Raw genomic sequence first — 24039 nt, 5'->3', positions numbered from 1 at the left:
AAGATAAGGCCAGCAACTGACATAGGGAAGATGCTGGAACATTCAGCCACATGATCAGAGCAAAAGACAGCATTCCAGTAAGCTTAAGCATGTGGAAGCTGTGAATCCCGACCCCATAATTGAGAGATGGCTCACCCTCCCCCAGGACCAGGGACACGGCTCTTGTATTGGTCCAGATAGGCACATAGCGCTGTATTGTAGAAGTTGCCCCTTCCTTGTGAGCCCACAGGAAACAAAAGCCTGCTTCTCCCAAAGCCAGCATCCCCATAACTCCCAGCAGGATTCAGCCAGGAGGGTCGGTGTGTAAAGCCAGGCATGCCTACCTCCTCTCGTTGTCATCCAGGTGTGAGAAGAGCACATTCTTGGAAATGGCCTTAGCCAGTGCAGTCATGGTCTTATAGTCCTTGGGAATGACCTGTGGAAAAGCCATGGAGCAGACCTGTTAGCCCTGGGGAGAGAGCTAGCATTCTAAGCTTCTGCTAGAAACTAAGGAAACATTCCATCCTGGAGCCGCAATCCTGCCATCCTCATGAGACTAGTATCAGGCCATGCTAAAAGAATACTAGAGAGTGTCACATATATTTTTCTTTAAAAATTTTTAATTACATTTATTTATATATTGGGGTAGGATTTGTCTGCCATAGTGTTCATATGGAGGTCAGAGATCAACCTGCCAGAGGCAGTTCTCTCTTTCCGCCATGTGGATTTGAAGTATCAAATTCAAGTCACTAGGTTTGGTGGCAAGCATGTTTACCTGCTGAGCCAGCTTGCCAGGCCACCTTTAGAAAACTTAAATAAATAAAAAGCAAGAAAACTGGAGCAGCCCAGTAAGAGGCTTGGGCACTGTCTCTAATCTTTAGAGTTTGGAATTTTGGGGGGCCTGTGGCTCCTTAGAACTTCAGAGCCACCCTAGAAGGTGCCAGAAGACAGTACCTTTTGTTAATTTTTTTAATCTCACTGAATTTGTAGAAAGATATAAGCAGTTGTTTAAATATTAAAAGGCTGGGAGTGTAATAATACAGTGCTTTCCTAGAATCCCCCAGTGAGGGGCTGGGGTGTGGCTCAGTGGTAGAGCCCCTGCCTAGAATCCCCCAGTGAGGGGCTGGGGTGTGGCTCAGTGGTAGAGCCCCTGCCTAGAATCCCCCAGTGAGGGGCTGGGGTGTGGCTCAGTGGTAGAGCATCTAGGCAGGTTCTCTACCACTGAGCCACACTCAGACTCCTAGGGATTCTAGGCAGGTGCTTTTCCACTGAACTACACACTCCCCAGCAGTCCCTCACTGTAGCATTCTAGGCAAACACTATACTGTGCCATGACCCTCGCCCATTGAGCTTTGGGAGTCCTACTAGATTCATGATGAATAAGTTGCCTCCATGTTTTAACCTGATTCCTTTAGCTTTCTTAGATGACCTTCTCCTGTCCCAGGGCCTTGTCAGGTGATATTCAGTATTCTACCACCTTGGTCTCCTCTGATCTGTGATGTGTCTCACAGTCCTCTGCTTTTGCTGGCCCTGGAACTGTGTACCACATGCCACTCTCTGCATATAGCCCCTGACTATGGGACTATGTGAAGCGTTGCACATAGTCAAACTGTATCTCTAGGAGGGGGGAAGAGGATCACAGAGGAGACGTGCTCTGAGGAGTTTCTTTGTTTTGATCTTGCTATGTAGCTCAGGCTGGCCTGGATCACAGGCATGCATCACTATACCTGGCAGCTTCCTGGTGGATTTTACCATGATGCCAACATTAGTTTTTATCACCTACTCATACAGTATTAAATCCTGGGATGAAGGCAGAGTGGAGTGGGTATTAGAGGCTGCAGTGCTTCTGTTTTTCAAGACGAGAAGCATTATGTATGCTGATAAGGATGATAGCTGCTCAACACTGAATGGCCAATACCACCCAGCTATGCACCTAAAAATGACTAAAATGGTGCAATAGGCTGACCTGTGTCTGCCAAATTTCTGTTTGGGACCCCTGAAGCACCCTGGTGGAGGGATTTGCAGACCAGGCCTATGGGGGATGTTTGGGTTGGTGAGGTGTAAGGGTAGAGTCCAGGCCTCATAGCTTAGTGCCCTGAAGAGAGACAAGAAGACATGCAGCAGGACAGAACTACAGCCTGTCTCGTCCCGGAGAACCTCTCTTCTCCCCAAGACTATTAAAGTCCTAAAACTATAGGGAGCTGCTGACCGCGCCCCACCCCCCACAAAAGCTACATCAAACACTAGTTGGTTCATAGTTGGCCATGGCGACAGCAATCCCACACAGAACCAAGACTCCCATCCCACAGGGCCCCATGCTCTAGGCAGACTGGAAATCTAGATCCTCCGGGCTGACAGAGGTATCCTGGCTGTGTGTGGAAATCTGACAGGGTTCTTTACCTTCCTCACGTAGGAGACGGCGTCTTCTTCAGTGTAAACCTCGGCGCTCACACCACCCCGCCGGCGGCGTGCCTTTACCACAGGGTTCGGAGGTGTTGGGGAGATCTCATCATCATAGGAATCACACTGTGAGTTTGACTTCTGCCGAGCCAAGATCTGCCTGTTTTCCTCCTGTGAGGGAAGAAAGGGAAGGTAAAAAAATGGCTGTCATCTGAGTGTGGGGGCTAAGAACTGTCATCCCACCTATACTCAGGAGGCTGAGGCAGGAGGATCAGAAAATTCAAGTCCAGCCTGAACTGAAAGTGAGAGATCCTTGTCTCAAAAAGTCAGAAGGGATCTGGGGATGTAGTTCAATGGTAGAGCACCTGCCTAGAATCCCCCAGTGAGGTGCTGGGGGGTGTGGCTCAGTGGTAGAGCACCTGCCTAGAATCCCCCAGTGAGGGGCTGGGGGGTGTGGCTCAGTGGTAGAGCTCCTGCCTAGAATCCCCCAGTGAGGGGCTGGGAGTGTGGCTCAGTGGTAGAGCACCTGCCTAGAATCCCCCAGTGAGGGGCTGGGGTGTGGCTCAGTGGTAGAGCACCTGCCTAGAATCCCCCAGTGAGGGGCTGGGGTGTGGCTCAGTGGCAGAGCACCTGCCTAGAATCCCGCAGTGAGGGGCTGGGGTGTGGCTCAGTGGCAGAGCATCTGCCTAGAATTCCCCAGTGAGGGGCTGGGGTGTGGCTCAGTGGCAGAGTTCTTGTGTAGAATCCCCCAGTGAGAAAAGAAAAGAAAAGACCAAACCAGAGAGCAGCAGTCAGAGCAAAGCCTAGCATGAAAGTCCTGTACATGGAGACAGGGTCCCTAGAGTCTTCAAGATGAAGCAAGTGACTCGCGGCTCACTCCATAAGCTCCTCCTCCTCCTCCTCCTCCTCCTCATCATCATCATCATCATCATCATCATCATCCTTGGATGACCTTCCTCCCCCAGATGCCATTGATGTCCCCTCTCTTACTGCTGATGGTGTGAAAACCATCACTTCAGGACCTATAACCACTATATGGTTAGCCCTCTCTCCACCATCCCTCCAAACAATGGTCCTTCCCCTGCCAGGCCCTGGGCATCTCCACATTCCCTTGCTCTCAAATGGGCAACTCTGCCAGCCATAATGCTCACCTCAGACCCTCTTCTCTTCAATCCTATATTGAGAAACTTTGTTAATGAGCCTGATCCTGGTGCCTGATGCCAACCTCTCATATTCTGAGGCCACCACTGAGTATATAACACCCTATGGGAGGGGGGGCTCTATTCACCTTGAACCTTGGCCATCAAACAGGACAGGACCTCTCTGTGGTGCCTCACTCTGCTCCCTCTGATGGTTCATCTGCCCCCAGGGCCTTTGCCGTTGCTGATCTGGAATCCTGGCATGCCTAGAACTCCATATGGCCCCACCTTAAACTATAGTGACCTACTATCACAAGACAAATAGTGTTCCCTCTCCAAATTCATGTCCACCTCAGACCTCACCAGGAAATACATTTCTCCACAAAAATGTATCTAAGGATGGGATAAAACAAGATCATAGATGATCTGAACAGATCCCCAAATCTGATGAGAATGTGTTTGTAAAACCCAAGTAAGAAGATATCAAGACACAGGGAGAGGCCACAAGAATATGGAAGGAGAGACTAGAGTAACACACCTACCAATGGTACTGTGGACCATAGAGTAACACACCTACCAACGGTACTGTGGACCATCAGAGCCACGAGTGGCAAGAAGGACCCTCCCCGGACCTCTGTGGGGAGCACAACCCTGTGATGCCTATCCTCAAGAGTCCTGGCCTCCGCAGCCCTAAGGCTGTCTTTGAAACACAGCACTTGCTTAAGAAAAGCACAGAGCAGGTGTTAAGAGAGCTGCATCCTCTCTCCTACCCCCAGGTAGCTCATGATGTCCAGAAGGCCAGTTCCTGCTCGGGCTGTAGTCTGTCCTTCGTGTATGCCAACTTCACACTAATCTCAATAGTGGTCACCTCCCCTGAACCTCCAGAGAGGGGTCCCAGTTGTGGGAGATGCTCAATTGAGCCCCAATTCTTCAGGGAGAAGTAGAGGCCAGAGGAGGCTGGCCACCCATTCTACCCACTTCTACCCTGACTCCTCACCGCTCTCTCTGTACCCAGAGCATTCCTAGCACCTTGAATGCCCCCCGCCCCCATCATTCACCTCCAGCTCAGTCAGGAGTCTTCCTGGTAGAACAAGATGGCAGGATGTCTTTCAATCTTCATAGAGAGGGCTGTGGTCATCCCACAACCCATGGTGTCACCTCCCATCCTCTATCAACTGCAGTCTGGAAGTATTAAATGGAAATTTCTAGAAATGAAGAGTTCCCAAGTTGTCTTTTGTCATTGCTGTTGTTTTGTTTGATCATTTTTGCAATGCTAGCCATGGAACCCAGGATTTGACACATGCTAAGTAAGCTCTCTCCCACTGAGCCATGCTCCAGCCTTTCACTGGGGGATTCTAGAGGTGATCAACCACTGAGCCGTGTCTCTAGCCCTGTGCTTGCTTTTATTTTGAAACAGGGTCTCACTAAGTTACCCATGTTGGTCTTGAACCCATAATCCTCCAGCCTCGGCCTCAGGAATAGCTGGAGTTCCTTCTCATCCTCTTCCCCACAACCCCCATGACTTCTCTCAGCTCTTGGGACATCCCCAACCCAGATCCCTTCCTGTACCATCAATATGATGGAGCCTTCTACCAGGTTGGAGACTCACGGATTCCCCCCAGGGCATCATTGGTGGGTGTGGAACTTAGATGAACTGGCTGCCTCCTCACCAGTGCCTTCTAATAGACCCAGACAGAACCCATCCAGTCCAAGGCTGAGACCACAGTTCCAAGATGCCCAGCTTTAGACACACAGTATGTAGGATCCTGGAAGATGACTGCAGAGTCAGGCAAAGTCAAGGCTGGGTCCCTTCCTGTGATCCTGAATCTCTTGCCATGACTTTAAAAAAAAAAAAAATCTTCTCAAACATCATGCAGACAGAAGGAAAGAGGCTGGTATGAGAACTCAAGGTACCTTAGCTTCCTGCTGGCTATGAGGTTTGTAGCAACCTAGGCTGTCCCGCAGGCCTGTGAGAGAAAGGAGGGCAGGGCTAGGTGTGTGGGTCCGACAGGACGCTTGCCTTCAGAAGGCCCTGGGTGCTATCCCCAGCACCACATAAAGCAGTGCTCCTACAATCCCAGTACGGAGAAGGTAGCGGAAGGAGGATTGGGAGTTCAAGGACAGCCTCGGTTACACAGCAAATTCAGAGCCAGCTTGCGAGACACATGTGATCCTGTCTAAAACAAAAGCAAAAATGGGGCCCTCGCGTGGAAAATTGCAGCCGACATCTGTGGGAATCAGAGCACAGGAGACCTTCTCAAACAGACCTGAGCAGGCATGGCTGCACGAGGGATGCCAGGTGTTGGCAAAGCCCTGCCAACACTGGCTACAACTCCCAACCTCATCTTTCTGACGTGTGCCAGCTGGGGCCCACTCCTCACAGAGGTGGGTGCAACAGGCTACCTACCTGCTGCTCTAACCGAAGGGTCCACATCTCCACCTAGCAGCCTGGCCAGGAGAAGGGGCCCATCCCCCACCACGGCACTTCATCACAGTGACTGGCTGAATCTCACTCAATGCCTCAAATCAGCGGATCCTGAACACCCAGCCAGGAAACCACAAAGAACTCTGAATGCAGTTCTACAAAGAGGTTTAAAAATATCTTTTACAGAATTTCCCGCAAGAAGACAGCAGGTGGGTGAGGCACCACCCCTCCCTCCAGACACTCCACGCTAACGATAGTACATTAAATATGTGCATATATAAATCGACACCACCAAGGAGAATGGGAGAGACGCCCGCCATCAAGAAGTGTCAGAAGATTCCTGGAAAAAGGACAGGCAGCCGGAGGGAGTGGGATCCAGGACAGGCATGGGCTTCCCTAGCTTCAGGAAAGAAGTGGTGTGCCCTGCAGAACCCCCTGGAACAGCGAAGCCCAGAGCAGACTCCAGATGAGGACCGTAGGACCAAAAACCAGACGCTAGGCTGGCCCTGCAGCGGGCCAGCTCCACAGGCTCTCATTGCTTCCCCTGGTTTAGTTTTCATTATGGAAATGTTCAAGATAATACAAAAGTATGACTCATCGAACACCCAGAGCCCAGATCTACCCAGAATCAAAGGAGACCCACTCCTCCACCCGCCCCACCCCCTTAGTCACGCATACCAGGAGAGTACCCAAGATGCCACCGTGTAATTTGAAGGAACAAAACGGAATTCTGCTTGCCGGTTTATTGACATAAACAACATCGAAATAAATAATGTATCCCAGAAATGATGCCTCCACCACTACACACAACAAAGCCAGCCTTCGTGAGGAAGGATGGTTTACCCAGTGTGGTAGAGGTTTATGTCCAAGGCTATCCAGCAACACAACATCTAATGGTCAGCCTTTTCCATGCTCCTGAGAGCCCAGTTCTGGACGGCCCCTGGATCTTCCTCTACACACACACACACACACACACACACACACACACACACACACACACACAAACACAAGCGTGTGTGGAAGGTGAAGATATGGAGGAACCCCGGCTAGAGTCAGGCCTGGTAGAACATGCCTGCCTGTCATCCCAGCACTGGGGAGGCTGAGGCAGAAAGACCATGAGTTTGAAGCCAACCTGAGCTACACAGCAAGACCCTCTCTCAAGAAACCAAAGACAGGGTGAGCAATGTACCTCTGTTGGTAGAGAGTTTGCTTAGCGTGCATGAGGCCCTGGGTTTGATCCCTAGCACCTCATAAACAGAGAATGGTGGCACACACCTATAATCCTGGCCCTCCGGAGAGCCTGTTCTACATAATGAGTTCCAGAACAGCCGGGGCTATGTAATGAGATACTGTCTCAAAATCAAAAATGAAAAGCAAACAAACGAAAATATATACAGATACGGACAGGGTCTCCAAGAACAAGTTATATTCTTGTAGGGAACATCTAGATTACAGGACATTCCAACCCTCCTACCTCCACCCCACTCTGACAGAGGGGTACCTGAGAGCAGCCGTGAGGGAAGCTTCCACCCATGCCCACAGGATGAAGGCCGGACCTCCCAGAACACTGATGGGAGGCTGACTCATGAGCCCTGTAGTATGAGTGCAGCCCCCAGCATTAGTGGCTGACTCATTTCTACAAGGTCTCATCCTGTGCCTTCCCCACACAGTGAAACACACATAGTCTATGCTCATTCTCTGTGGACCTATCACTCACCAAGCTTGGCGAGCCTGTGTCCGGCTCAAATCTTGGGGTTGAGCTGCAAGGGGGTGCAGTGTGTGCTCCACCGGCACTGGCTACCTCATCTCACACAGAGCCTGGTGCTCTAGAACCTCAGGCCAAACAACATCACACTGTCCTGTTGCCTTGACAACCAACCTCAGCATCTCTGAGCTGACTGCCATTCTGTTACATCTCTCCCCCACCAGAACAGATCAAAACAATTAATCCTGGAAATATCTTGTACGCTCAGAGAGGTCGTTGCTAAGGGGAGCGTGTGTGCGTGTGTGTGTGTGTGTGTGTGTGTGTGTGTGTGTGTAGGTAGGTCAGAAGACAACCTGAGCTGTTGCTCTCTGGTGCTGTTCACCGTTTTTCTGTTTTGTTTGAGACAGTGTCTCTCCCTAGCCAGGAATTCATCAGGCTAGGCAGGCTGCCCAGCAAACCCCGCTGTCCCAGCCTCCGCAGTGCTGGGTTGAAGGGCCCACTGAACCCAGGTCCTTACATTTACAAGCACTTCTATCAGCTGAGCTATCTCTCCAGCCCTATTACTGGTTTTTTGTTGTTGTTTTGGTTTTATGGTTGTTTTGCTGCCCTCCCAGATGTAGTGGGGAATCTCATACACAGGGCTGATCACTTCCTTTATGGTGCAGATGCTCCGCCCTCCAGGATCCCATGAGCTTCTCCTGTCAGGTCCCCAGGGACTTACCCTGTGACCTCATTTAGGTTCCTCAGCAACCCTTGAGGGTGACAGCATCAAACCCCACCAAGATAATGTATTTACCATAAACACAAAGGAGGGTGATCCTTGTTTGAGAAGCCTACACTCACTCTCTGGGTGTGTCGTAATTTTGCCCCCTCCATATGTCTCTCTTAACTCCTGCACTTAAAAGCTGTGTTTAAAAAGTCTCTTAGAATCAGCTACCCAGTAACCAGAGTGTGATCCCCAGGACACACAAGATGGAAGGAAAGAAGCAACTCCAAGTTGTCCTCTTGTAAGTGAACACACTGCCCAATAAAATAAATGTAATTAAAAACTGTTTTTTCTCTCTGGAGCTGAGGACCGAAGCTAGGCAAGTGCTCTACCAGTGAGCTAAATCCCCAACCCCAAAAAATTTTATAGTTATTTTATGTGTATGGGTGTTTTGCCAGCACGTCTGTGCACCATGTATGCCTAGTGCTTGAAGAGGTCAGAAGAGGGCATCAGACCCCTTGGAACTAGAATTACAGATCATTTGTGAGCTGCTATGTGGGTGCTAGGAATGGAACCAGAGTCCTCTGGAAGAACAGTTGGGCTCTTACCCACTGAGTAACTCTCCAGCCCCAATAAATGTAAATGTTTGTTATTAAACCTCAACTCTGCTTCATACTGGCCCATCTTGAAATTCTTTTCTGCTGTGAGGCTACAGATCTGATTTTTATCAGAATCAAGGTCTCTAAAAGATAAGAAGAAATCCTCCAGCTGCTATGGACCAGAGTGTGGAGCTGTGCCTCTGTCCCTGCCTTCAATGGCAGATTTCCGTTTTCCAGAAATGTATCTGGCTTCTTTCACTAAGCTTCCTGTTTCCAGAGTCCATCCATCTTGTTCCTTTTCGTGCCTGAGTCACATTTCATTATCAGTGCTTTCTTTCGTAGCTGACAAGTATTCCACTGTGTGAGTACACCAGTTTGTCTAGTCCTCTGTCTCCTGCTCCTGTGAGTAAGGCTCCTGTGGGCATTCACGCATAGATGTGCCTGGATACCTGCCTGTCTTCAGAGCTTAGGGTGTTCACTCAGATGCAGAGTTGCTGAGTCACGCATGCAATAAGGAAGGTTCCTTTTTTAAATTAACTTATTAATTTTTAATTACATTTATTTTTTAAATTACATTTATTGTGGGGAGGTGAGTGTGCATGCTGCAGTATATGTATGTGGAGGTCAGAAGTCAACTTGTGGGAGTTGGTTCTCTCCTTCCATCCTGGGGACTGAGCTCAGGTCATTAGGCTTGGCTGCAATCACTTTTACCCTCTGAATAATCTCGCCAGCCCCAATCAATGTTCCACTTTTTGAGAAACTGCTGGACTCTTCTCCATGGTAACTACACTGTTTTATGTCAGTAACACTGTGAAGCCACAATTCCTCCACACTGACACCAACATGTTATTTTATTTGGCCTTTGGACACCTCGACTTTGTGAGAACAGTGAGACCCAGATGTTGGAATGACCTGGGGCAGAGACAAAAGAAGGTCCTGTCTGGTCAAGACCCCAAGGATCCTACAGAATTGTCCCTAAAGGGACAAACCTGCCACCTGGAGCCAATGACTCTGAGCAAGGGAAGATGTAAAGAGGGACATGAATCTTCCCCTTAGGTGGGGTTCCAAGCCGTGTGGTCGGTAATTCCTATAAATGTCTAAAGGCCCAACTCCCAGACACCTCCAGCAAGAAGACTTTAAATGGTTCCCCTCATTCCTCTACCCATTTCATAAGCATTCTTATTCAAATGATTCACAGCTTTGAGACAGACAAAATGACCTGAGTCTCTATGGGATTTTGGTTAGGAGTAGGGTACTATTAAACGGTGTTAAAAAACAGTTCTCATGGGTCAGCAAGGTGGCTTAGTGCATAAAGGTGCTTGCCACCAAGCCTGACAACCTGAGTTCAGTCCCTGGAACCTACACCTTGGAAGGAGAGAACCAATTCCTGCAAGTTGTCCTCTGACTTCCGTCCGTCTGACTACATAAGCAGGCTGTGTGAAACCCTTCATTGGACTCAACCAGGCTCCCCCACTGGAGTCCTGTCTTAGCTGTTTTGATTTTGGTGTTGACTGTAGTGGAGACTAAACCCAGGGCCTCAGGCTTGCTAGGTATGTGCTCTGCCATGGAGTTACCTCCCTGGCCTTGTGCACGCTTTCTACCCTGGTCATTGGTAGAACAGGCTGAGCTGCTGGTAGCACAAAAGAGACAAGAGCAGCTCCAGAGTGGGAAGGATGATCCAAGTCGTTCTAGGGGCAAGGGCAGGAAGGGATGTCTGAAAAGCTCAGAGGCTGGGCGGGAATCAGAAACCACAGGCTCCGGTCACAGGAAGAGCTCCAAGGAATTGCTGAGACTCAAAGGCCGAGGGTTCTGACGTCCAGGACCCAAGAACTCTGACACTCACATCCAAGGCCAGTCCAGAAGCAGAGATACCAGTGGATACTGCCCTCCGGTGCTACTGCCCTCCGGTGCTACTGCCCCCCTGTGGCAGCGACCGGTGGGAGTTCAGGGATGCAATTGCTACATGGAGAGGTTAAAGCCCAGAGCAGAGAACCACCAAGCATGAACACCTAGAACCACCCCTGCTCTCAGTGTAGGGCTCTGAGCCTCTGCCTCTGCCTCTGCCTCTGCCCATCGGGCCTCCAGGCTTTAGGTACTCAAGGGCCCAGGATGGCTAGTCACCTACCCACAATTCCTATCTTCTAGGTAGAACAGAACCCCAGCCAACTCATTTATACCAGCCCATGTGCTTTACCTTATTGAGGATAAGCCCCACTCTGTCTCAGAAATACAGGGTCAGACAGTGAATGAGTGAGTGAATGAATGAATGGATGGATGGAAAGGCAACATCCTGCATCACATAAGCCTTCACAACACAACCTACCACTCAGCCACCCAGCTACCCTGTAATGAGGGGGAACAGGAATGAAGACGCAGGGGTCACAGTGCCCCCCTCTCCCCCCACCCCATGAGGGGCTCCTGAAAGCCCTTCCAAGATCGGTGAGAATTTTTAAAGAGTGTCACCCCAAATCAAGACATGGGCAGCGATGGCTGAGTCATAATGGTTATGTGATGGAGGCAGAGACAAATTCTGGGTTCCTGAGTCCTTAGATGGTGGGATTGTAATGAGACAAGTCACTGTTGCCAGACCCATGGCAAATGGAAACCTGTAGATATTCACAGATCAGTGTCCTGATACAGGACAGAGCGTGGCTCTGCTCCCCTAGGTCCCCCATTGGGGGCCCTAGATACAAGCACACACCCCATCACCAAGACAGGCCACTTCTCTTATATTACCGGGACCTCACTCTCTAGGTGACACCACCGGTCCTGGCAAAGAAGGTTTTTCTATCCCAACAGACAGGGGCCAAGCTGAGCAGGATACGGGTGTTCCAAAACATCAAAGCCATGGGTTTCTGGAGTCATCAGGAGGAAGCAGGGAGAGGCCGAGTGCCAGGCAATCTCTCCCAGCCTTGCCGCCTGCTTTATCTCCGGCCAGTGCCAGCCTACTCCCCCGAAGTCCCCCACCCCCACTTAGGGATTCAGGATCGCCTCTGGCTTTTCAGATCCCCCCTTCCTGTCTCCTGTTTTTACACTAGAGCAGGACAGTCAAGGTCAAGGGTTAGGGCAGGCTTTCCCAGCCAAAGGAATTTTCCTAACAAGTGTGGGAACGAGTTTCCAGAAAGTTCCTTCAGAATGTACCCAAGAATGTAGTGAAGGGGGGGAACTGTCCCCATCCTGCCCCCCAGGGACCAGTCAACTTCCTGGGCTCCGAATTGTGTTCTTGGACACAACTGACCACAGTTTTCCTCCATACCCGGGACAAGACCACAGACAAAGCAAACATATTGGTGGGACTGGACTCACAGAGGTTTTACCCTCCTGAAAGAAGCCAGCACGCCCTTGGGGGACATTCAGAATCCCTCAGTCCCATCAACTCCAGCTGTCCACTTCCCCTGGCTTGGAGGACAAGATTCAGGAGGGTCAGGGAGAGGCCATTCCTGAGGGGAGGCATCCCGACTTCACAGGGCATCCACCTGGGGCAGGGAGAGCATGGGGAGCCCCTCGTGGGCAATATCCCAGAGGAGTTCGCCATATAAGCTCAAGGCTATCCCTCCGCACTCTGAAGCTCCAGGTTTAAAGGAGGGACTGAGTATTTGAAGACCTTGGTCTCCTCAAATCCTACCAGGGTGCGTTAGTCACCGATCCTGGAAGGATCCCAAGAGTCTCTGGGATACAGCACAGGAAGCTGCAAGGGAATCAGCCCAGGTGGGGAAACTGAGGACACCAGAGGGAAAAGCACGGGGGGGGGGGGGATGCCTAACCATTCAGTACTAAGAATAGAAAAGAAACACAATCCTTCTAGTATTTATGAAGCACCTACTGTATACCAATCCTCACATAGAAAATACGACAGAGATGCAGGAAGGGGAGAGGATCCTACCCCCATCTTCAGAAGGAGTCAAGGAGGACTTCTGGGAGGAGGAGATTTCCAAACTGACCCCAGAGTTCAACTCTCACCCTTGAAAAGAAGTGTCAGGAGCAGAAAATGCCCAGCTGAGCAGTTCTGAGTCACACAGGGCCACCTCCCTTCCCCATCTGGGACACATGGAAAGTTTGTGGTTCTTATGCCTCACCTGCCTGGCCACTCCTGCCAGACGATTGTCACTTGATACTCCTGAGAGACTTGGGTTTGATTGTTCAGAGTGCCACCATTCCTTCCATTTGTAGTGCGTGCACACGTGTGTGTGTGTGTGTGTGTGTGTGTGTGTGTGTGTGTGTGTGTGTGTGTGTGTTGGGGATGGAACCCAGGGCCCTCAGCTTATGCTTTCAATGTTTCTCGTCTGTTTATTCTGCTTTGGGGGAAGTAGGATCTTTCTATGTAACCCAGGCTAGCCTCAAACTTGAAACAATTTTCCTGCCTCAGCTTCTCAGACACAAGGATTACATACCCGTACCACAATGGTCTGGCATGTCTGTACTCTGCTTTGCTGTTCTGCTCATCTATCCTGACTTCTCACTCAGACTTAGGAGCTCATCAGTGTCTCCCTTCCACATGGGATTTAAGTTAGAAACAGGGTGTTGATGTGGAGTTTCTGTGCTAAGGAATGAATCTTTGAAGTGGTAACACCTGGGCACATGAACTAGCTTGTGCAAAATATGTAAGACTGCTAATAGTAAAAATTAGGTCTGACTGAGGATGTAACTACACTGTGGAGCACCTGCCTAGAATCCCCCAGTGAGGGGCTGGGGTGTGGCTCAGTGGTAGAGCTCCTGCCTAGAATCCCCCAGTGAGGGGCAGGGGGGGCATGACTGAGTTCTGTCCCCAGTACACACAGAACAAGCCAGATGTGAAGGCACATGCTTGTAATCCCAGTGCTAGGAAGTGGAGGACAGGAGGAGCCCAGGGCTCACTGGCCAGCCACCTGAGCCAAATCTGGAACTCTAGGTCTCAGTGAAGAGACTCTGTCTCAAAAAATAATGTGAGGAAGGATACCTGAGGCAGACCTCTGACTGCCACATGCATGTGCACACACACACACACACAAATTAAAAGAAAATAAAATAGGGGCTAATAAGGGCTCAGCCAGGCAAGTGTTTAGTGCAAAAGCCTGGAAACCTGAGTGTGATCCTTGAACCCATGTAAAGATGGAAGAGGACAAGAAAAACGGGAACAAAGTCACAAAACCAGAGATGACAAAGAAAAATAATGGGAGGCTTAAACCAATCGTATCAATTATATTAGATGCTTATGGTCTAGAAATGAGGTAATGCACATATATGTGTACATGTATGCCTATACAGTAATGAACAGGATTAATATTTAAATTGTAGATAGTATCAACACATCAGCTCTATAGTAGAATTTATTGTATTAGACTTAAAAACCTAAAGTCAAGCCAGGGGCAGTAGTTCCACACCTGTAATCCTAGCACCTGAGAGGCTGAGGCAGGAGGATCATGTGTTCTAGTAAACACTAGAAATGATGTTGTAACTCAGTTGGTAGAAGTTGAGCATACATTGAGTCCTGGGTTTGGTCTCCAGCACCACATAACACAGGTGATGGTGGAGGCCACCATCTCAGCACTCAGGAGGTAGAGGCAGGAGGATCAGGAGTTCAAGGTTATCTATCCCCAGCCACATTGTAAATTTGAGAACAGCAATGGCTACAAGAGACACTGTCTCGATAAATAAAGAAACTTAAAGAAAGGGGAGAAAGAAACACACAACTGATGTTGGAGGTCTCAATGGTCCATGTTGTGGACAGAGGATCCGAAAACTAGCAAGAATGCAAAATGGAGCTAGGAAGATGGCTTGGCCAGGAAAGGCACTCGCTGCCAAGCCTAATGACCCAGGTTCAATCCCTGCAACCACACAGTTTAAGCAGAGAACCAAATCCTGCAAACTGTCCACTGACTTCCACAAATACATCATGCATGGCACTCAAGCCCACACACACAAAATAAATTTTAAAATATAATAAAATTGTAAATCCAGGTGTGGTTGTTGCACACCTTTAATCCCAGCATTGGCAAGGCAAAGAAGCAAGTGGATCTCTGCGAATTCAAGACGAGTCTGGGCTACGTAATGCTTCCCAGGACAGCCAGGACTGCATAGTGAGACACAGTCTCAAAAAATTAATTAAAAAAGAAAACAACAGGGCTGGAGAGATGGCCCAGTGGTTAAGAGTACTGACTGCTCTTCCAGAGGATCTGGGTTCAATTCCCAGCACCCACGTGGCAGTTCACAACTATGTGTAACTCCAGTTCCAGGGGACCTGAGATCCTCATGCAGATATACAAGCAGGCAAAATACCAATGCAGATAAAATAAAAATAGAAAAAGAAAAGAACACAAAACGCAATAACCCTGAGCTCTCAGAGCTGCAGAGTGCTCCACCCAAGTGCGTGGGGAGGAGTGATGGGGAGGAGTCGCCAAAGCAACACTATGACCAGCCAGAAATCATTATGAATTGAATTGAAAAGGTGTGGAATCATTCAATGCTTTTGGACCACAATGAAGCCAGGCCTGAATAACAAAGATTTCTGGAAAATTGCCAGATATTGCAAAAATTGAACAAAGAAAAATGCCTAATGGATGAAACAAAGATTAAGTCTCCAGAGAGATGGAAAAACATCTTGAGCTGAGTAAAACAAGGCAGAAGAAACCCCCAGCACCAAAATGTGTAGAATATTTCCAAAATAGGAAATGTGTGGACTTCAATGTTTCCTTCCAAAAAGAACTAAAGTGCTATTTTGACATTTCACCTTAAGAAGCCTTGAAAAGGATACAGCCCAATACAGCAGAAAGAAGGAAATCATAAAAACAAGAGCAACGGGGGTTGGGGATTTAGCTCAGTGGTAGAGTGCTTGCCTAGCAAGCACAAGGCCCTGGGTTTGGTCCTCAGCTCCGGAAAAAAGAAAAAAAAAAAAAAAAAAAAAAAAAGACTTGTCATGGTGAATAATTATTTGCCCGGCAGAGCCAGGCGGATCTCTGTGAGTTCGAGCCCAGCCTGGTCTACAGAGTGAGTTCCAGGAAAGGCGCAAAGCTACCCAGAGAAACCCTGTCTCGAAGAAAAAAAAAATAATAAGAGCAACAACATTAAATAGAAAAAAAAAAGGATATGGAGATGGGATAAAACTAGCATGCACCTCCTTGAAAAGACCACTCAAGGAGCTAGAGCAGTGACTGGCTGCCCTTGCATCCATCCAGTTCCCAGCAGCCACGTGGCAGCTCACAACCATCTGTAACTCCAGTTCCAGGGGATCCAATGCCCTCTTTTGGCCTCCAAGAGCACTTGGCACGTATGTGGTGCACAGACATATAGGCAGGCAAAACACTTGTACACATAAAATAAACTTTAAAAGGAAAAAACTTATTAGAACTGATAATCTTCCAGACAAGCTGATTAATAACAACAAAAAGGCACTAATTATCCATATCAAGAATTAAATATGAGGAGGCGTGTGGAGAGATGCTCAGATGGCCTCCCTCGCTGCTCTTCAGGAGGACTGGAATTTAGTTCCCAACACCCACATCAGGTGGCTCACAACTGCCTTTAACTTTATAGCACCAGGGCATTTGACACCCTCCTCTGGCCTCCACAGACACCGACACCCATATGCATACACACCCACAAACACACACAGTACACATAAATAAAAATAAATAAGTGGCCGGGCGGCGGTGGTGGCTCACGCCTTTAATCCCAGCACTCGGGAGGCAGAGCCAGGCGGATCTCTGTGAGTTCGAGGCCAGCCCGGTCTCCAAAGCGAGTTCCAGGAATGGCGCAAAACTACACAGAGAAACCCTGTCTCGAAAAACCAAAATAAATAAATAAATAAATAAGTGAAAATTATTTTATTTTTTACAGTGAATGAAATTTGAGGCCAGCAAGATGGCTCACTGGGTAAAGGCACTTGGTGCCTGGTAAACCAAGTGCTAGCCCATAACCTACACAGCTGCTTGGTTTTAACTTCTGACTTGACATAGCTTAGAATCACCTGGGGAAAAGTCTCAACGAGGGGGGCCTGTGGGTGTGTCGGTGAAGAACTGCCTTGATTTCCCCAATTTAGGCAGGGAAAGACACACCCACTGTGGGTGGTACCAGTCTCTGGGTTTAGGTCAGTGGTTCTCAACCTTCCTAATGCTGTGACCCTTTAATACAGCTCCTTATGTTGTGGTGACCCCCAATCATAGAATTATTTTCATTGCTTCTTCATAACTGTAATTTTGCTACTGTTATGAATAGTAATGTAAATATCTGTTTTCCCATTGTCTTAGGTGACCCCTGTGAAAGAGTCATTCAACTCTTCCCAAACGGGTGGAGACTGCTGGTCATGGGTTGGGAACTGCTGGTTTAGATCAATAGAGAAGCCAGGTGGCCTGATGGCACAAGCCTTGCATCCTAGTACTAAGCAGGCAGAGGAAAGAGATGTCTGCAAGTTCAGTCTGGTCTACAGTGGAGTTCCAGGCCAGCCAGGACTATATAGTGAGAACCTGTAGCCCCATAAAAACCCAAAAAGAGTAAAGAAAGCTAGTTGAGCATTAAACATGCATGCATTCACTTTCTCTCTGCTCTTGGATGTGATATGATTAGCTGCCCCTCCACACCTGCATAGGCACACACGCACACACACACTCACACTCACACACACAGAATACTGAGCAATCACATACTGAGCAATCATTGGAAGGGATGTCCCCACAGAACAGATGACAAGTAGAAAAACACACAAAGTATAAAACTGCCACTGCCACATGGCCACACACATCTAAAGACTGTTTTTAAATAGCACAAGAGGGAATGGGGCATGGGGAGGGCATGGGCGTGGCTCCGTTGGTAAGACGTTAGCTTCGAAAGCACTGGATTCTAATTATGAATCCCTACCACCCAGTAAAAAGCTGGGTGTTGCTGGATATGGAGGTTCACAACTTTAAACCCATAACTCAGAAGGCAGAGGCAGGTGGATCTCTGAGTTCAAGACCAACCTGGTCTACAAATCAAGTGCCAGGACAGCCAAGGCTACACAGGGAAACCAGATCTTCAAAAACAAAAACAAAAACAAAAACAAAAAAACAAACAAGCTGGGTGTGACTATGGACACACATGTAACCCCAGTTCTGGGGCTTGCTAGCTCCAGGGAGAGTGGAATTCATGGCTCTACAGTAGACAGTGATGGAGAAGGACACCCTACATCTATTGGAGAGCACATGTGTATATACACCATAACAAACACACACATGAACAATAAGATTAAATAACACCTGGGGTGGAGGTGGGAGACTTTAGAGGGTTTTGTATCTTCTCTCTAGTTCTGAACTTAATTTTCTTTTCTTTTATAGGCATGGCTGATTTCATTTGTTTTTCTGTTTTGGTTTGAATTTATGATATTTTCATAACAGAGTCTCCCTTTGTAGCCCAGGCTGACCTTGAGTTTTCTGGTTGTCCTACCTCAGCCTCCCAAGTGCCAGGATGACAGGCATGTGCCAAGCCACGTTCATGAATTATTTTTAAATGTTTTTGGGGGTGCTGGGAAGATGGCTCAGTCAGTAAACGCTTATGGCTTAAGCATAAGAACCTGAGATCCTCAGCACATCTGTAACCCCGGCACTAAGGAGGCAGAGACAGGCAAATCTCTGGAGCTCAAGAGCCAAAGAGCCTAGTTGAATGGGTAAACTCCGGATCAAGTGAGAAATCCTGTCACAAAGCAATAAATCAGAGAAACACTACGAAAGACACCCAACATGGACCTCTGACCTCCACACACAGGTGCACACATCATAGGTACCTGTGTGCATAGGTACACATGAACACATCACACACACATACACACACACATATTCCACACACACACATATTCCACACACACACACAAATACAAATTAATTAAATAATTTAAAATATATTTTAAAGTGTTTGGGGAGTTGGCTCGGTGGTTAAGAGCACTTACTGCTCTTACAGAGGACCACAGTTCTGTTCCCAGCTCCCAGGTTGGGTGGCTCACAACAACTGAAACTCCAATTCTGGAGGATTCAGCGCCCTCTTCTGGCCTCCAAGGCCACCTTCACTTATGTGGCATACACATGCAGACACATACATAGTTAACAATAGCAACAGAAATAAATCTTTAAAAAAAAAACATTTTTGGTAGGTTATGTTCATTTACTAAGTGCTATTGACTAGTTTGTTTTCAGAAATGGGAGCAGAGCCGAGGCTTTTCACAGCTATAGACCAGGGAACCACTGGACTCTGCCCCTGAGTCCCCCTCCATTCATGATGGATGAACTGTCTTAAATAGAAGAACAAGGTTCATTCTTTTGAGCCAGGCACGGTAGTGCATGTCTGTAGTCCCAGCACTCAAGACCTACAGCAGGAGGATCATAAACTTGAGACCAACCTCTGCTACACAGAAAGACCCTGTTTCCAAGAAATGCACAACATGGACTTGAGATAGTTCAGCAGTTGAGAGTGCTTATTCTTGCACAGGACCTGAGTTTCATTCCCAGCACCCACATCTAGCGACTTACAACTGTTCATAACTGATACCCTCTCCTAACCTCCATGGGCACCATGTATGTACATGGTACACAGACATGCACACAAGCAAAATACTCATACACATAAAATGAATAAACCTAAAAAATTAAAAACATATAATAATCAATAGTAGTAGGAGTTGCTTTGGGTCAGAGCTAGGTGATTACAGGAGGCGCCCATAAGAAGTGTTTAACATCACATAGCTCACAAGCGCTCAAAAGCAAGCCTCAGCCTGTACGAGGCTCCTCACATTCTCATCTGGTCTCCAAGACACAGGGACAAGGGATAGTTAAATGACCTCAGCAATACTCTGGGTGGAGAGATACAGTAAGGAAAGATGGAGCCACTGCCTGGGAGGGAAACAGGATACAGCAATGGACTCATGCCAAGACTCCTGCTGGCCAGCCAACCCAGCCTGAGGAAGAACCCAGAAGAGGAGCTGGGGAACATTGAGGGGTACCATTCACAGAGGAGCCAGTCATGAGGGCCTCTGTCCTCAGAACAGTAGGGCTAGAGAGGTGAGGTAACGTGTGCTTATAACCCTTGCACTCTACTGAGGCAGGGTTGTAAGTTTGAGGCCAGCCTGAGATACATAGTATTACCTACCACAGAGAAAGAGAGAGGGAGAGAGGGAGGGAGGGAGGGAGGGAGGGAGGGAGGAGGGAGGGAGGGAGGGGGAAGAAAGGAGGGAAATATGCTTCTCCCATTAAGCATGTCTGGAGGTATATTCCTCCATCCATACTGCCAATCAGGCATGCAGATCAACATGGACCTGGATTACACACACCCACATCACCTGCATGATCAAAGCTACTTGTCTTTAATTTATTTTTATATAGTGTGTGGCTATGTGTATGCCTGTGTGTGTTCATGTATGCATACAGGTGAAATGTGTGTGCCTGGTGCCTGTGAGGCCAAAAGGGCACTGGATATCAGGGAAGTGGAGTTACAGATGGTTATAAACCATCATGTGGGTGCTGGGAATTGAACCCGGGTCTTATGGAAGAGCAACTGGTGCTCTTAACTGTTGAGCCAACTCTTCATTCCATCGCTGGGATCTAGGGGCTTGAAGATTGGGCTAGGTGGTTGGTTGATCACCAGTCCTCAAAATGGTTATACCTCAGCCAGGCAAAGTGGTACAGGCCTGTAATCCCAGCACAGAAGAAAATGAGGCAGGAGAATTGCTGCATATATAAGGCCAATTTGGACTACAATGTGAGAGCTTCTCAAGGCATACACACATAACCAGACCTCATCCCATCTGCCTAGCCTGAAAACTGCCAGTGAACCCCACAGCCACTAACTAGACTCAGATTCATAACTCCTGAACCGCCATCCATGAGAGTTCTTGAGATTGTGAACCTCAAAGTAATAGGAGGAGGGATTCTGGGGCTCAAAGATGAACCCAAGGCCTAACAAAGAAAGGCCAGTCTCAGGTCAACTGTATCACTGGGGATGGAGCCCAGGGCCTCATGAATGGGGGGCAAGTGCTCTACCACTGAGCCACACCCCAGCCCCTCACTGGGGGATTCTAGGCAGGTGCTCCACCACTGAGCCACACCCCAGCCCCTCACTGGGGGATTCTAGGAAGGTGCTCTACCACTGAGCCACACCCCAGCCCTTCACTGGGGGATTCTAGGCAGGTGCTCCACTGCTGAGCTATGCCCCTAACTCCTCACTGGAGGTATACAGGTAAGAGCTCTACCACTGACTCATGCCCCTATCCCCTAACTGGGTGATTCTAGGCAAGCTTTCTACCATGGAGCCTCATCCCCAGCCCTGCTGCTTCCCATGGTCTTGACAAATCCTGAGACATGGGGACATTGCTTTCTTGGAATTCCAAGGGAGAACTTGAAGCAGCTTTGCCCAGGGAACCTATCAAGGGTGCTGAAGACACTGACCTTCTCCATCTTCTCGAAGTACTCCCGAAGGAACCGCAGTGGCCGGTCCGGCTTGGCAACACAGAGGTGCACGATGCATTCTTTGAGCACCTGCTGGATGCCATGCTTCTGCACGTACATCTCACATCCTTTCAGGGAGTCCTCGTCCTCCGAATGGAAGTATGATGGGGAGGCCATGGTCAGAATTTCTTTTACAGTCCTGTCAAGGAAAAAGTAAAATCAGCTTTAGGAGGTTCTGGGGAAGCCAGACTGTTCTGCTGTTGTACTTTATAAAGTACACGTGGGTTGGGCCTGGTGGTGCAGGCCTATCACCCCAACTACTCAGAAAACTAGAGTGGGAGGATCGTGAGTTCAAGGCTTGCCTGACCAGGACCAGCCTATACAACGTAGTGAGAACCTATCTCAAAGGAAACAGGCAGGGGAATGTGGTTTAGTTGGTGGGTATTTGCCTAGCATGCAGGTTTCATCCCCAGCAGCAAATAAACCCTCTGTGGTGATGTCTGCCTGTAACCCCAACAGGCAGGACTCAGGATGTAGAGGCATGAAGATAAGAAGTTTAAAGCTAGCCTTGGCTACATAGCAAGTTGGAGGCCAGCCTGGTCTACATAGAACTTTAAGTGGGGAGGGGGGGCACTGAGAGGGTGGCTCATTGAATAAAACACTTGTGGCCCATGCATGAGGGCAAGAGGTCAGACCTCCAGCACCCACATAAATGCCAGGTGGGCTTGGTGGCCTACAATCCCAGCATGTGGGAGGTGAGCACAAGAGATCCCAGGAGCAAGCTGACTACCTAGTCTGGCTGAATTAGTGAGCTCTGAGTTCAAGGAGGAACCCTGCCTCAATACATAAGGTGGAGAGGGGTCAATGAAGGCACCCAACACCAACCACAGGCCTTCTATACACACACATGCATAATATGCATCTGCGCATGCATGTGAATATGCATACGCATGCACGCACACATATACACACACAATTTAATTTTTAAAAAAACCCAGAGGGTTGCACATCAGTGGTAGAGGGCCTGCCTAGCATGTAAAGTGTATTGCTAATGATTAACCCCAGTGAAGGGTATATAACACCAGAAGTTGTGTGTGTCAAAGGTCTTTCTCTGATGAGTGGGTTCATCCCTTCCTTACCTGTTGACAAATTCTTGCAGGGATGGAAAAAGATCAAGTACAATTTGTATACGGTCCGCTCTCCATTTCTGAGACATTTGAGGAGGAATACGTCGTCGGTAGTTTGTCGCCCCCACCATGGGAACCATGCTGACGGATGGCTTCATTTTCATCCACCCCCTCCCCCTTTTTAAGGGCACCAATATAGATAGATAGATGTTGTCACGATCTAAGGCCTCAGCGGAGGTAGGTGGGGCGGGAGGGGGGGGAGGTGCTGTCAAAGGATTGGAGTGGCTAGTTTCATGAGGAAAGGACAGGGGGCAAGGAAAACAATGGAACAGAGCTGGGGGGCTTGGAAGACAGTGACAGAGGCTCGAAGGCTCTAGAACGCGTCAGTGTGTGCCCTGCGCAGAGAGTTGAGTCACAATGTCCAGGTCACCGCCCTACCCCGCACGGATTGGAGTCACCCAGCGTAAAGGCCTCAGGGTTTGAAAGGACCCCATGCCAATGAGGTACACCTGGCTTCTGCAGGATGGGAATTCTCCCCGCCCCCAACCCCGTGACCCGGCCCCCGGGCCCTGGGCCCACCGGATGAGCAATTGGAGACACCCCCAGTTCGTGATGGGTGCAGGGAGCCCCAGATCGTGGTGGGTGCAGGATGCCCCCAGACCCTGGTGGTGCAAGCACCCGCCCGACCCTATCCTGGGCGCTTGCGCAAGGGCCTGGCTCCACCTCGGACACCAGCAGCCCCCCACCCCCACCCGGGTGGCCCTGCGGCCCATCCTGCCGCTCCCCAAATCCCTCATGTCCCAGTGAGTCCCCCAGTTCCCGACGAGACCCAGCTCCGGGTAGGGCCAGGTCCCCGGGCAGACCCCACCCCAGCCCGCGTACCTGTAGATGCGCGGTGCCTGAGGCCAGAGGCAGCTGCGCGGGGACGCGGGGACGCGGGGACGGCGAGCGGGTCTCCGCACTGCAGCGGCCCCGCCCTCCGCCCGCCCCCGCTGCGCGCCGCCGGCCGCCAGGCCCCGCGCACGGCGCCCGCGCGGGGTCGCCCACCGACCGCTGCCCTGCCCAGGGCCCGCCCCACTGCTATCTCTGAATGGGGACGACACACCGGAGGCCCGTTGCGCAGGCCCCGCGCTGCCACCAAGACCTTCTGCCACCCCAACCCTCTCCTCCTAAACTCGCCCAACCTGGCTGGCGCAGCTCCTCTGGGGCCCAGATGCTCTGTTCAGGGCACACCACCCTGCTCTGTCTGAACTGTCACCCTGGAGAGGGGGAAGTCGCATTCAGTGCCTGCCCACTCTAAAGCCGAGGCCTGTAGCAAAAATTAGCCTCCACACATCCTGTCCTGCGCCATCTGCTCCTGCGGCGACAGAGAGTCCATCTTCTAAGCGATCTAAGCACAGGAGGAAGGATGTGGCTCACAGGTTGAAGAAGACATCTCCAGTCTTCACTGGCCTGCCTATACTCCCCTGTCCACCATCCATCCCGACTCACTTGTCTACACTCACCTGCTCCCCACATCTATTCTTCCATTCACCTGTCCCCTCCCCACCTGTCTACACATGCCTATTTTCCACATCTA

The 24039-nt window shown here is 49.5% G+C and overlaps 1 protein-coding gene across 1 annotated transcript in view; it reads right to left on the bottom strand.

Moving 5' to 3' along the window:
• Prkar1b (protein kinase cAMP-dependent type I regulatory subunit beta) overlaps positions 1-23474 on the bottom strand; it is a 116617-nt gene extending 93143 nt beyond the window's left edge. Inside the window, exons 1-4 of the mRNA XM_052754292.1 lie at positions 23343-23474; positions 21334-21532; positions 2380-2550; positions 324-415 (exon numbers count right to left, since the gene is read on the bottom strand). Of these exons, the coding sequence (XP_052610252.1) occupies positions 324-415; positions 2380-2550; positions 21334-21510 (440 nt within the window). The 5' untranslated portion in view covers positions 21511-21532; positions 23343-23474. The remainder of the gene's footprint in view (positions 1-323; positions 416-2379; positions 2551-21333; positions 21533-23342) is intronic.
• Positions 23475-24039: the final 565 nt, after the last annotated feature.

This window comes from Peromyscus californicus, unplaced genomic scaffold (assembly GCF_007827085.1).
Source record: "Peromyscus californicus insignis strain IS unplaced genomic scaffold, ASM782708v3 Scaffold_2__1_contigs__length_46816999, whole genome shotgun sequence".
In the NCBI taxonomy this organism is placed as follows: Eukaryota; Metazoa; Chordata; class Mammalia; order Rodentia; family Cricetidae; genus Peromyscus; species Peromyscus californicus.
Note: the sequence above shows the minus strand (reverse complement) of the source record. Positions and strands in the feature narration are given on the sequence as shown.